The 15,185-nt window shown below is 46.6% G+C and overlaps 1 protein-coding gene across 1 annotated transcript; it reads right to left on the reverse strand.

Annotated features, from left to right (window-relative positions):
• Positions 1 to 719: 719 nt before the first annotated feature.
• RHOB (ras homolog family member B) lies at positions 720 to 2,753 on the reverse strand. The gene has a single exon (XM_079110790.1). It carries the CDS (start codon positions 2,366 to 2,368, stop codon positions 1,778 to 1,780), a length of 591 nt encoding a protein of 196 aa, XP_078966916.1. The 5' UTR covers positions 2,369 to 2,753; the 3' UTR covers positions 720 to 1,777.
• Between the last annotated feature and the right edge of the window lie 12,432 nt (positions 2,754 to 15,185).

Here is a 15,185-nt window from a genome sequence, read left to right on the forward strand (position 1 = left end):
ACATAGCAACTTTTCAAGTTTCGAAGAAGCAGAGCCCTAGAATAGACTTAAGACTATCTTTAAGACATACTGATGAAATAAAATCAAGACCTTTGGCCTCACCTAACTGGACTCAGTACACATTAAGTAGGTCAAAAATTTTTGCTCTGGGTATCCAAGTAACCCTCTCATCTTCCTCTAGGAATGTGATAGGAACAACCTGGTCTCCCTCAGTCACCCAACCCCACATCCCCCAAAGGAATGTCGTCATCATTTATTATAGGAGAAATGGAGTTGCTACCAAGAAAGGGTCTGACCAAGGAGAGTTCTTCCCTTGTCCCAAATTCAGATATCTTTATACACTATTAAACCACAGGAGCCATTTATAAATGTCATCATCATAGTCTTTTAATATTTTACATAAAAAACTGTATACACAGCTTATAGAACTTTTATGTAAACATCATAAGCTCACCACTTTGTCATTTGTCAGTTTATTTAAAAAATAAAAAACAAGACAACAATTTAGTAGAAGTACCACTGGGCTGGGAGGAGAGGTGAAAAAAGAAAACAGGGGCAGGTTTATTCTCTGTACAGAGATGCAGAGAAAATTTCACGGAGCTGTAAAGGCTGCCTTGTGAAAAAAAGAAAGTTTTAAATAGACCCCAATGCTTTTTACCTTCCTTTATCAAAATAGTGTGCATAACCTGCACAAATAAAATCACAAACAGTGTTGCCACTTTTTCAAGAAAACAAAGCAAAAATTAGTGGGGTTTTTTTTTTCCCTCTCCTGGTTTAAAAGTCATCATTTTTTAAAAAACATCAGAAGTAGATGAGGTTACAGCATACAAGTATGGTCAGAATGCTACTGTCTTATGCAAATGACAAGTGCATTAAGTGTCAAACAATGAAAACAATTGTGCAAAGAATTCTTTTAACAAAAAGTTTTTAGCCTTTAAATAAAACAACATCAGTTTCTTGGACTGAACAATTTTCACTTGTAGGACAGGCACAAAGTTCGCTTATGGCAAAAACAGCCCCACAGCGCAACCCCCTCCTCCAGCAAGTAGTTGGTGAGGGGTTTGCTGGGGGTTGATCCGCAGGAGACACCGTGTCTGGAAGCTGCGTCCTTCTCAGCCCCAAGTCAATTGCAAATGTTTTCTTCAGAGGTTGGAAAGATGGCCAAATCCAGTTCATGCTTGGATGGGCGCCGGATCCAGCCTGGGCTGGAGCTGTTTTGGGGCCCTGGTCATTCCACTCGCCTCCACCATTAAATAACACCATCTTACCTCCGAAAATAAAATTATATCTATATTTATATAACACCCCCCCCAACCTCCCCAGCCCTCCCCTCCCGCAGTTCCCGGGGTCTATGTTACAGATAGGAGCACAGCGCTCGTTGGTTAGGGGTGAACAACTGATGGGGCGCGGCCACACTCCTGCGCCCCGTGTCCCTGGGGACCAGAGACGGGGGGCGGGGTGAAAACGGGGCGGGGGTAGAACAGACACACAACCACACACTCTGAGGCCTGGCTCTTCAGGAAAGGATGCTCAGGAACCCCTTGGCACTCAGCAGGGCGTCCAGGCCTGTGTGACACTGCTGGACGCACACAGACACTAGGAAGGGGGCACCCGATGCCCACGCCAATTCTCGGCACGACAACCGGAACAGCCAGGAGAAGCCAGGTGGTCAGGCGGGGTCCTTGGGGGGCGTGGGCCTCCCCTTCTCCCGGCTCGTGGGGGACGCGCCAGGGAGGGGGAGCCAAGCTGGCAGGGGCAGACGGGGCGGGCGCGGCCCTCATAGCACCTTGCAGCAGTTGATGCAGCCGTTCTGGGAGCCATAGCGCTTCTGCAGCGCGGCGCGCGTGGCGGTCTCGAAAACCTCGCGCACGCCCTCCTTGGTCTTGGCGGAGCACTCGAGGTAGTCGTAGGCTTGGATGCGCACGGCCATGGCGCGGCCGTCATCCGTGCGCACCGGTTCCTGCTTCATGCGGGCCAGCTCTGTGCGGACGTGCTCGTCGCTGCGCAGGTCTTTCTTGTTGGCCACCAGAATGATGGGCACGTTGGGACAGAAGTGCTTCACCTCGGGCACCCACTTCTCGGGGATGTTCTCCAGCGAGTCCGGGCTGTCCACCGAAAAGCACATGAGGATGACGTCGGTGTCCGGGTAGGAGAGCGGCCGCAAGCGGTCGTAGTCCTCCTGACCCGCCGTATCCCACAGCGCTAGCTCCACCTGCTTGCCGTCCACCTCGATGTCTGCCACATAGTTCTCGAAGACGGTGGGCACGTACACCTCAGGAAACTCGTCCTTACTGAACACGATCAGCAGGCACGTTTTGCCACACGCGCCGTCGCCCACCACCACCAGCTTCTTGCGGATGGCCGCCATGAGCGGGCCGGGCCCGGGCAGCAGGAGGGGGCCCGCGAACGCCTCGCTGCCGTCCCGCTCGCCGCTCACCGCTCACCTCGGGCTGCGCGCTGGGGGCAAGGGTCGCTAGCTGCACCCAGGCCCCGCGGTGGCGCGTTCTCTCGGTGCGCTCGGGCTGCCGCGGCGGGGGCGGTGGGGGCGCGGGGGCATAGGGCGCACCGGGAGTCTCGCAGCGCTGCTCCGGGGCGGTGGCCGCTCTTCTCGCCCCAGCCCTGGGGTGGGCGGCTTTGTGCGCAAAGGTGGCTGGAGCTGCGAACTCGGCCTAGCTCCCTCCCGGATCTCTCCAGGCCTCACGTAGTGGAGTACCCGCGACTAAAGCCTGACTGCGGTGGCAGATGCGGGCTGCGGCCCTAGCGCCCGCTATTTAAAGAGTCCGGCCACTTTCTTAATATAGCCGCCCAATGGGAAACGAGCCGGCTGAGCTCATCGCTGCGGATCTTGACTCTGATTGGTCGCCTGCTGCAGCCCAAAGGCGGGGCCCGACGAGCTTGATTGACGGCCCAGGCCGCCGGGCTGGGAGAGGCGGCGACTGGGGAGTCTGCGCGGCGGCTGGCCCTGAGGGCCTCTGTCGCCACCGGGCACTTGCCTTCGCCGCAGCTTAAGTGCCAGAAGCCCCACTGGCTGGCTGGAGCCCGCAGGGTCTGGGCCAGCGGGTCCGAGACAGGGTGCACTTTGTGGGGCGTTGGCGACTCGCTGCCCGGCTTCCTTGCAAACTCCCCGCGGGTGGGTGGGGAGAGGGCGGGGTGGGTGGAGGTCGAACTTGTGGGGGAGGGGAGGATTACTACAGTGGTTTTGTTTTTAAGTAAACAGCCACATGTGTAAACTTTTATTTTCAGGCAAAAGTTTTTTTTCCTTTCTTTCGGAGTCGGCCCTCCTGTGGTCTGGGCCGGCTCACCAGTACACGCCTTATGGCAACCAGAGAGGTTGATTATCTATTGGGTGGACCTGGGCCCAGCCTCTTCCTCCAAGCCCTACTGCCCACCCCTTTCAAGACCCCCACTTGGGTCTCTAGGTGAAGATGAGAGGAAGGAGCACTGTCCTAAAGCCTCACCTTAGGACAATGAAAAAGGAAGATGGATGCCAGTCTACTTTGAGGATTTTACAGACCCCAGGGAAGGGCAGCTTCCACCCAGCTCTGCATGACTAATTCTGGTCCTGGTCCTTGAACTAGTGAACTGTCAGAGGTAAAGAGTACAAGAGAATCCAACTACCCCAAACCCTGTTGAGCAGATGAAATGGCTTGAACCCCCCCCCAAAAGTGGCTTGGGGTGGAGGAGGATTGTAGGAGGGGACACAGCAAGTTAGTGTCTGGTGGTTACTAGACCTGTAGTCTCCTGTTATGTACCAGGATCAGGATTTCATTCATCCATTCCCTGTTCTTAGAGGAGATGACACCAACCTCTGGTCTAGAAATATCTAAGTCGACCCACTGCAATGGGCTGAAGAGATGGGAAGCAGGCAGAGAGAGTCAGGGAGGCCTCCCAAGAAGGAGGAACAACCAAGTGGAAAGGTGGGAAATTGTAGGATACACTACACTCTAAGAACAGGCAGTGACTCAGTGTGACTGCACTTGAAGGAGAAACAGTTGAAACTCAGATCAGAATCCATCATGGAGGCTAAAGTACCAGCTAATTAGAGAGTTGTGTCCAGGGTAGAAGAAATGGGATGCTTCTCTTTTTCTGCAGAGAGACCCTCCATATCATGGCAAGGTTATTGCCTCATAGTTTCATCTCCCTCTCTCAACTCTGAGTTGTTGGGTTCGGGGACAGGATTTTGCCTCATCTCAGCATCTTGAAGACCCAACACAATGCCTGGCCTTCTGCAAGAATCAGTAAGTATGGGTACACTGGCACATACCTTTAGCCCTAGACACTCAGGAGGATGAGGCAGGAGGAGTGCTCAAGCCCAGGAGCTAGAAGCCACCCTGAGCAACATAATAATTTCAAAATTAAATAAATAAATAAAAACTGTAAATGACCGTAGAAAGTTAACCCAAATGCTTGAGAACTCAGCTGAAATTTTCAGATTCTGTTTTAACTATCATCCGACCAAATCCCTGCAGCCAGCTATGTCCAGGCATTTTCACATATAATTCATATGTTAAGATCTAGATCTTTATGCAGCTCTTCAGCTATAATCAAGTCAAATAAGACATGAGTGCAGCTAACCCCTGGCCCACCTGAAGTAATATCTTATTCAAAGACCAGGAATGCTGTGCTTTTCTGACACTGGATTAGCTCCACTGCAAGGCCATGTTTTTGGTTTTGTTTTGGTTTCACATGTAAGGAATCAGTTTGTCACCAACTAAATAGTTTAGTTGGTCGTTGATTTAGGGCTTCATTCTGGAATTTTTTTTTTTTTTTTCTTTTTGTTCACTAGCCTATTAGAAAAATCTTATCTACACACATTTTTCTTCTTTTAGTCAAAACTTTTTATGGCTGTATTGTTAACACTGCTTTCCTTGGTCTTAATATAGGCTGGGAATCTTGGCTATGTCCTTAAGCTTCAAATATTACTATAAAAGAAAACAATTAAGCTTTGTACCATATGTTTTTTTAAAAAACTTAAATACAAAGGATCAGGAAGAGGGGTTAAATTCATTTGTTTCCTTATTTTCAGACACTATCTGAGGTGTTCTAAGCTCAAATCTTGATATCAAAATAACTTCTAAAGGTCTAAAAATATGCAGTATCAATGTCAAAGTAAACAAATAGAAATATCCATGTTCTACAGCAACTTCTTTTGTTGGTGTTCCTTTTCCCTCAACCCCCACGGATACTTTGACTAGCCCTGCTTCAAAGACAACCATTCAGGGGGTGAATTTTTCCAAACTAGGTGACGTGCGCCACGGTCTCTTCCCTCCCCCTTCACCATGCATTGCTGCTGAAAGGCAGGGATAAACTTTAATTCTATGAGACAAGTTATTTTAATGATTTATTTTGTTAACATATATATATATATTCATTGTATAACATATTCCCACCAGTGAGAGAGGGGAATTCAGGGGAAAGGAAGATATTAATTTATTTCCGATCTTCAACCTAATATGTTTGGTCTTTGTTTATTTTTTGCCCAGTGTCTCCTGTAAATCACTCTCTGCCCCTCAGACCAGACCAGAGTTTAGAATTTTCACTAGATTTTAGTGCCACCTTGTGGCAATCATTAGGAGTTTTTTGTTGTTGTTTTCAATAATTTTTTAAACCTTTAAAAGCAGGCACTTTGTGAATATTTTTATTTTAAAATCTTTCACAGGATATAAAGCTCTAAAGAATGTTTCATGAGTAGATTCTTTAGAAATTCATTGTGTATATATTTATACAGACAATAACCTCACTCATTTACAAACCTTTGGGCTTCATTTCCCCCTAATTATGATGTAAAGAAATGTAAAACAACTTTAACCACAAAAAATAATCAGATTTTTTTCCCCAGTTGAGAAAGCCATTGTTGGATACTCTGGTGTAGTTAGACATGACACTAATTCATTTATGCCTAAGCAGCTACTGGGAACCAACACTGCATTAGGTATTTCAGATGCTCATTGAATTTTTCATTTTTTTTTTTTTCTAATTTAAGTAGTAACTAAAGTCTCTAAGAAAAAATTCAACTTCCCAACTGTCTGCAGTGAACTTTAAAATTGGGAAGGTTTGGGCTGGGGATATAGCTCAGTTGGTAGAGTGCTTGCCTTGCAAGCCAAGGCCCTGGGTTTAATCCCCAGTACCGCAAAAAAAAAAAAAAAAAAAAAAAATTGGGAAGTTTCTTCTAGAACTCTGCATACTATTTCTTGTAGAGAATGAGGCAGTACTGGTTGATTCACCCATGGGTTTTCTGGGGTCTCCATTCATGAGCAATGACAGATCAAATGTCCTTCTCTGACTAGGAAATTGACATCTAGTATGATCCTGGGATGAAAAGGAGAAGGCTGGCCTCACAGAGCACCACCATAACTAGACTGTTAAACTTAGACCTCTCCGTTCAACACTGACCTCTGACCTATCTCTGTCCAGCAGAGGTCTAGGCCAAGGGGAATGGACAATGAGTAAAGTCTCAGCTCCTGCTCTGTCCCAAACTGCACTATCATTACAGTAGCCACTAAGCACAGGTGGCTGTGGCATACTTGAAACATCATTAGTGCCACTGAGGAACTGACTTTCTAATATTATTTCATTCTAATTAAATTTAAAAACTGATATTTGATTCAGATATTGGGAAACCTACAAAATAATTTGGGCAGGTGAATCTGCCTTTTAAACTGGAAATTTGATGAAATCTAAACAGATTATTTTCCATAAAAATTTAGCATCCAAATGGAGATGTGCTTTAAGTATAAAATAAATACTAGACATGGAAGACTTAGATGAAAAAAACATGTAAAATAGTTCATTTTAACACAAATTAGATATCAAGATGATAACCCTTCAGATATAGAGGGTCTATTCCTAAATACATGAGATTTAATGTTAGATGTATTTAGATATATTACGAAATTTATTTTCACCTTTGTACATTTTTTATGTGACCATTAGAAAATATAGAAGTGTGACCCACATTGTATTTCTGCTGGACAGTGCTGCTCTCCAATGTCGGGAAGCTCAGAAGCTCCCAGCTCTTCCTGAGACACCATCCTTCTAGACAGTGGCTGCTGTATGAGCCCTCTGGAATCTGTTCATCTTCTGCCTCTGCCCCTGGGTTCCCTTGTATTTGTTCTAAACACACCACTGGTTTTCAGAGGACCTGGATACCCAGAGGAACACTGCATTCTGTGGCAACTCGGAGCCCCCCTTCCCCCTTCACTTCATGCTGAGTGGCTGCTGTCCAGTCCCCCTGCCTCTGGTCCTTTGCATCTCTTCCCCTGAGGTTGTCCCCTGCTCACAAAGTGCAGCTCTCATCCTAAACTAGGCAGTGTTTTCCTGGACAGTAGAGACGATTTGGATCATTTTGTATCTTGATCTATTTTCCTTTCCAAAAGAAGAGAATCAAAATCATGTCCTTGTCATTTTCCCCAAATTACCTCCATTCCCCACCTCCCTCTGCCCTATAAAGAAAGGCTTTGAAGTTTCCAAACCTGGCTGGGTTGTTAGGTAACTGCACTCCCATGTTCTCCCGGCACGTTCAAGAAACATGTATGCCTTTTCCTCCCACTAATCTGTTAACCATTTCAGCAAACCTTCAAAGGATGAAGAGGAAGCCTTCCCTTTGCCCTATACACACCAATCTATTTTCCTTGAGACAGAGGATGAATCAAAATCTGCACATTTTGCAATTTTGGCAGAAAAGTGATGGATGCAGATTGTTCTCAGGAAGTCTCAGATGAACCTCAGTCCAATTCACTAACACAGATCAAGAGGAGAGAGTTGAGAAGAGGAGATGAATGCACAAATGATCAGGCACAGGGCAAAGACAAATGTGCTATGGCACATGATATTACAAATATTGAAATGAAGGACGGCCACAGCTTCACGCTGGAGGTAACACTCAAGGATCTTGAATATCAAGTAGAATTTTTCCAGCCAAAAAAAAAAAAAAAATGGAGCCCATTTGCACCATCTGAAACATTTCCTCTGTGGGTTTTGTGTGAAGAAAGGATCCACCCAGAGCCATTTGATAGGAAGGGAGAAGCAGCCATAGGCAGAAGTATGAAAGTGTCCCTCCTTCCCCACTGGAGGTTTGCCTGATGACAGAGGAGTGTGAGGTTTGTCTAGCCCTGAGGAATGGAGGGCAGAAAGGAAAGAGGAAGGTCACAGAACTTGCCATTACGTAAGTGCTGTCATTACAGAATCCGCCCAGGCAAACGCCTGCCTGTTCTGTGGTGTCTGCTGAAATCGCACTTGCATTTATTATTGTGGCCAAAGCCTGGGAAAGTGGCGTGTCGATGCAGGGAACAGAGAGGAGGGACCCAGGTGCCAGAGGCTGCAGGAGCCACTTTTGAGGCCTTCCACTCCTGGGGTCTACATCCTTGAGCAAAAATCATCCTTTCTGGTCCCAGTTCCCCTGTTTGAAAAATAAGTAGAACTTAGTGGTTAGAAATTCAGAGGACCAAAGCAGTCCAGTATGTAAGACATTAGGTCGTGGCAGCAACTGTGGGGAACTAGAGAACAGGCCATAACTAAGCTGTACAAGCTCAGATTTTAAATATAATAAACCATTGTGTTGTTCAGAAACTGCACAGGCAGGGCAGGCTAGCTTTGGCTAATAGAACCAGTTCGTGGCCCCTGAGCTGGATGAATTTCGTTTAAATGTACCCAGGGGGTATTAAGGGGAGCTTACCTGTCCAAAGTAATACTGTCTATCCTTCCATAAAATGAAACAATGCAGAACCTTTCATAAAACAACAATAAAAAACTTTATTACTCAAGATCTTCTTTTATTTGAATTGCTTAAACTGAGATACAAAGGACAAAGCACTCCAAAGGATGGACCTAGAGAATGTGGTTTTAAGAATAAATTATTCTCACCCAGCGTGGTGGTGCACATCTGTAATCCCAGTGACTTGGGAGGCTAAGGCACGAGGATCATAAGTTTGAGGCCAACATCAACAACTTAAGGAAGTTCTAAGCAACATAGGGAGACCCTGTCTCAAAATGAAAAATAAAAAGGGCTGGGATGTGGCTTAGTGGTTAAGCCCCTTAGGTTTAATCCCCAGTATCAAAAAATAAAATGAATAATTTGTTCTCACAGCTGAGAAGGGACTAGCATATGGAAGAATGGATAATCAACCCCACTGTGCCTGTCCAGAGGGGAACAGAACACCAAGTTTTTTCTCTTCCTTTTTTTTTTTAAAGTCTTGAAAGCAAATGATCTAATCAAAGTATTTATACAGGAATGATTCACTTCTTATGTTCTCTTATGATGTCAGAATTTTGCAATAGGGAGGAGCTGAATTGACAATGGATTTCCACACTCCCAAGTGTTACCACTGAAGATGTGTCTGTGGCTATTTATAGAATGAGGCAGCGTCTACATTAGGAGCCACTGCTCAGAACCAGGACACTGGGGAGCAGAGGACACATTCGTGGGGAGGCTCCAACCACACAAAACCTGGAGCACAGCTCAGCACAGGAAGCTGTCCTTCCTGGGGACCACAATCAGAGAGGAGAACACTGAAGATGTCCTTGGTTGACAGCTTTGATGGACATCTGGGGAGTGTAGAGTTGTGTGATCTCTTCTCACGTTGATCACAGTAAGAAAGAAACCAATGCATTCATAACTTGGAAATTTCAGTGATCACCTAGAAAGTTCACGTACTCATCTATTCACTTATTCATTCCACTAATGTTTGCTAGGTGCTTCCTGTCTGCCAGGGACCTAGACATAGGACCTCACTGCCACACTTTAGGGATACTTGGCATCTCACAGCAGCTGAACTTCCCAATTCTACATGACACAGGGAAACAGAATGGATATGAAGGAGGTGATGACCTTGTTGCTTTCATTCCATCATTCATCCCTCCACAGACTCTGGGCCAGGAGCGGAACACAGGGGGCAATGAGGTTTATATAGTCTCTACCCTCAGAGAGCCCCAGTCCATAAATAGAAGTGGCAATACAGCAGAAGATTCATAACAATTAACCAGACTATTTCAGCCTTGTATGGTAAGTGCTGTGGTGGGTAAGCTCAGGGGAGGGACTGAGGAGGTCCAAGAAGGCTTGAACTGAGTGGCATGTTGCACTTCGGTGGCCTCCAGTGAGCTACACCCTCCAGTATTCATCTCTTGCTGTCTCCGCCCCTGATGGCTCCGAGCCTGGCCACACTCTAGCTTGCCTCAATGAGACATCAGCGAGCATGACACAAGCTTACACACCCAGGCTTGCCCTTTCAGAATAATTTTTCTGGGAACCTTCCTGTGGTGCTCTGAGGAAATCAGTCAGCCATGTGGAGAAACCCATATGGAAAAAAATCGCCCTTGGCCATTAGCCTCAGTTAAGCTAACAGCTGGTGGCCAGCACCCACTGCTACTTCTGTGGGGTGGGACCATTAGAACCTTCTACTCTAAAATCCCAGCCAACCAATTCACAAAACCATGATGAATAGTGAAATGTTGCTGTCTTAAGCTACTTTGTTTGGGAATGAATTGTTCCATAGCACTGGGTAACCAAAGCAAGCTGTCTTGATGTTTGCATGGAACTTGCCAGGCCAAGAGAAGAACGGCATTCCCCATACAGAGGCATGAGATGGTGCAGTGTATTCAGGTACTGGGTAGATGGCTCAGTATGCAGGGAGGAGGGGCGTGAGGCAGCTCCTGGGACTGGAGAGACTGACCAGGTCCAGATCAGAGCATCCAAAGGTGGGTCAGGAGTCCCCAAGAACACCCCTAGTTCTGATGATCCACTAGGAGAACTGATAGGACTGAATAACTATGATGTATTATAGCAGAAAGACACAAAGCAGAATCAGCAAAGGAAAAAGAGACCTGGGGTGAAATCTGGGGGAATAGATGCCATTGTTCTTTTTGAGAACCCTCAGTGTTCTCTGCTAGCGGAGCAGGACACAATTTCCCCAGCAATGAGACGCAGCAACACATGAGTACTGCTGCCAACCAGGGAAGCTCACTGGAGACAAGGTGCCCAGGATCCTAATGGGGGACTGTGGTGGTTCCTTTTACGTGTCCACTTGGCTAGGCCGTGGTGCCCAGATATTTGGTCAAACACCAGCCTAGATGTTGCCGTGAAGTTTGGCTTTTTGTTTTTAGGATGAGACAGACATTTAACGCAGTAGGCTTGGAGTAAAGCAGATTACCTTCCATAATGTAAGTGGGTCTCACCCAATCGGCTGAACAGTCTGAGGTTTCTGTATGAATAAGAGCGAACCTTCCAAGCACACTGTCCTGCAGTGTTTGGGCTCAAAACTGACTCTGAATTTCCAGCCTGCCAATCTGCCATACCGATTTCGACCTTGCTAGCCACCTCTCTGACTCTCTCTCCCTACCTCTCTCTCCTCCTGTCTCCCCTCTCTCTTTCTCTCTCTTCCTCTTTCTCTCTCTCTTCATATATATCTCTGGTTGGTTCTGTTTCTCTGAAGAACAATGACTAATTCAGGAATGGTCACATGCAGCACCCTTTGCCTGGCATGTACCCAAATTCCAGTCTCCCTGAAGGAAAGCAGGTGCTCAGCATCAACCATAATATTTGTACAAACAGTTGAGGTACAGTGAGCCATTCTTATCAGTTCATGGTGAGAACTCTCCTGAAATCCAAGTTCCCAGATACCAGCAAAGGCCAACCTTGTAAAGAGATCTTTTTGTGAGCCAGCAGTGGGGCCTACTCTATTAACTCTTTTTGTAGAGAAGGTAAGTAGTTTAACAGGGAGTCAACGAATTTTTCAATGTAAATATGTTATTGTACTGCGAGTTTTGTTGTTGTTGTTGTTTTTTTTTTTTTTTTTTTTTTTTTGCAGTACTGGGGATTGAACTCAGGGCCTTGTGCTTACAAGGCAAGCACTCTACCAGCTGAGCTATCTCCCCAGCCCTGTACTGCGAGTTTTAAGGAGAGGGTGACAATTATGTTGTTTCGTAAGGATTTGGTGGTAGCAGTATGGTGCTCCTCGAAGGATCAAAGCAGGCTTCAGATTCAGAGGCCCCTCTGGCAATCCAGGCAGAGGAAGGATGGAGAGAAGGGTTTGGATTTGCAAAAACAACAGGTAAGTATGTTCCCACTTTCTCCAATGCCACCTCCTCTCCACACAGAGAACCTCAGAGAAAAGCCTGTGTAGCCAAGGTCACAGCTATACTGTCCCCAGCCCCTGGAAAGATCTCACCTGTCAGGCCCATCAAGGGTGTGTGTGCTGAGTAAGACATAAGGAGGGCACCTGTCTGGGCTGTGGGAGAGGAAACTGGCAGGCTGGATCTGGTCCACCAGCACGTCCAGTCAACCCTCTGGGACCTGAAGCCATCGCAGGGCCAGGCCCTTCTGCTCTTTCCCCTCCTGCCACATAAGGCTGGCACTCTCCTGGGTACATTGGGACTTGAGGGCATAGCTAGGTAGAAGGGATTCTGTGGGCCCCTAGACCTCTGCTACTCCGAGCATGGTCCATGAACCAGCAACATTGGCAGAAAGCAGAATCTCAGGCCCCAGCCTGCAGGACCCACAGAGTCAGAACCTGGATCATAACAAGATCTCCAGGTGATTCATCCAAACATCACGGTTTGAGAAGCCCTGCCCTGGACGTGGCCTCCCCTGCTCTGCCTGCAGGAGAGTGGCTGTGGTGGTTAAATTGAGTGTGGGGCCTGCAAAGCCACACAGAGCTCTGCTGGGTCCTGCTCGCACTGGCCGTGGAGTCTCACGTCATCTTCCTGCGCTTTAGTTTCTGTTCTGTGAAATGGGAGTAGTGCCTCCTCCAATGGTCACTGTGACTTAAATGAGTCATTGCACGTAAAGGACTTGGAACAGGGCCTGGCACATAGCAAATGCCCAGTAACTGTTAGTCTTTGCTGCTAAGTGAGGGTCAGTGGACCTGCTGGTGCTGCCCCCACCCATTAACAGGCACACAAATGCCCCCACTGACCTGGGAAAACAGTGTCCCCCAACACACTGCCCTGATTCAAAGTGCCAGGCTCTGCCCTTAGTCTCTAGGTCTCCAGAGGTACTACAGGAGTATGCTGTCTTGTCACAGGACAGCCCTACCATCTGGGAGGTCCCTTCCCCTCCAAGTCCTCCTTTATCCAGGTTAATCAGTTGTGGTCCTCAGAGCTGATCTTTGCAGGCCCTGTCTGCTGGCTCCTTGGCCGTCCTGGGAGTTCATGTCCATTTGTCTGTGTCCTTAAAGTACACTACTGAGGTCAGGGCACAATCATTTAGGGATGGTCTCATGATCGTCCCTTCACATCTGCTGAGTTTTGGAGACAGGCCAGTCAGGTGGCCATGGGACAAGGCTCTGCTGCCAAGGGCTACCCCCAGGGTTACCCAGGTAGAGTAGATGCTAAGCTTCCCCAGAAAGTCCATATGGAGCAGCAAAAAAAAAAAAAAAAAAATGGATCCCCCTGGAGTCCGGTCAGCACACAAGGACACACCTGAGAAAAGATAAGCCGGCAGTTCCCTCACATCTCCATGAGCTGGCTACAGCAGTGTGCCTTGTCACACTGAACCACTGAGACGCTGGCTCATCCCAGATGGACAGTGCTCCACAACCTCTGGACCACAGTTGGATTTAGAATTTCCTGTTAAACTTTTGGCCAATGTTTCTGGAATGCAAACAAAGTAAATCAAATCCCGAGGAATAAAAACACTTATATTACTAATACATATACTAAATAACAAATAAATAAATAATACTGAAATACTGTAGCTACAAATGTTGATGGATAATTCTAATAAGAATAATCACTAACAAGTCAGGTACAGAGGTGCATACCTATAAGCCCAGCAGTTCTGGAGGCTAAGACAAGAGGACCAAAAGTTTGAGGCCAGTCTCAGCAACTTAGTGAGACCCTAAGCAATTTAGTGAGACTATCTCAAAATAAAACATAAAATAAAGAGCTAAGATGTGGCTCAGTGCTAAAGTGCCCCGGGTTCAAACCTCAGTACTCACTCCCAAGAAAAAAAATAATAATCACTAACAGTTGAGGATTAATTATGTGTTCATGCATGTACGTGAGCTAGCCTCACAACAATTGTGACAGGGACAAAGTTATTGGTATGGAGAGCCGGCCTTTCTCAGCAGCCAACTTCCCTTATCCCCTTTCCCAGATGGATTCTAGGTCTGCCTGCTGGATCGCAGGCCCTTTGCTGTGACCATCAGTGATGCTGAGGAATGAAAGGGGCCGAGAGGCTGAACTGGTGCACATTTTATTTATTTTTATTTATTTATTTATTTATTTATTTATTTATTTATTTATTTATTTATTTATTTATTTTTGGTACTGGGGATTGAACCCAGGGACATTTTACTACTGACCTGCATCCCCAGTCCATTTATTTATGTATTCATTTATTCATTTATTTATTTAAACAGGGTCTCACTGAGTTGCTTAGGGCCTCACTAAGTTGCTAAGGCTGGCTATGAACCTGTGATCCTCCTACTTCAGCCTCCTGGGTTGCTGGGGTTACAGGCATGCTCCACCTTGTGCAGCCCAGTGTATGTTTTAAAGGGCCACGAACACCCAGAAGAAAGCAACTGGTCCAGAAGTTCAGAAAGGGGGTCCAAAGAGAAGTGGAGGTGAGAGGATGGAGCTAGCCCAGGACAGAGATGTGAAAAAGAGAGGGGTGACATTTGGGAGAGGAGCAGCTTTGAGGACAAGGCTCTGGGGTAAAGAGGATACTTAGGGGATTTTGGCTATTTGACTCAGTAGCTCCCTTTGCCACCTCTTTGGTAGAGATCTATATACATTTACATTTCTTTTCAAGATTTTTGTTTGTTCGTTTTTGTTTTTTGGTTCTGGGGATTAAGTCCAGGGGTGTTTAACCCCTGAACCACATCCCCAATCCTTCCATTTTTCATTTTGAGACGGGTCTTGCTAAATTACTTAGGGCCCTGCTAAGTTGCTGAGGCTGGCCTCGAACTTACAATCATCTTGCCTCAGCCTCCCTAGTTGCTGGGGTTGCAGGCACGCACCACCAAGCCCAGCATCAAGACTTTTTTTTTTTTTTTAACTGCATTTCTGTGTGGATGCTACCCTGAACTGAACTTCAATCAAGGCAGCCCAGCTGTATTTGTATTATACTATTATTATCCCCACAATTTAGAGATAAGGAAGCAGAGATTAGAGAGCTTAAATAACTTGCCTAGGGTTACACAGTCAGTAAATATTGAAACTAGCTTCCATGAGCAATCTGCTGGTGGACA

Source organism: Sciurus vulgaris (assembly GCF_902686455.1).
Source record: "Sciurus vulgaris genome assembly, chromosome: 14".
Taxonomy (NCBI): domain Eukaryota; kingdom Metazoa; phylum Chordata; class Mammalia; order Rodentia; family Sciuridae; genus Sciurus; species Sciurus vulgaris.

Coding starts and splice junctions, on each gene's coding strand:
- RHOB (XM_079110790.1), bottom strand. CDS start 2,368: ATGGCGGCCATCCGCAAGAAGCTGGTGGTGGTGGGCGACGGCGCGTGT.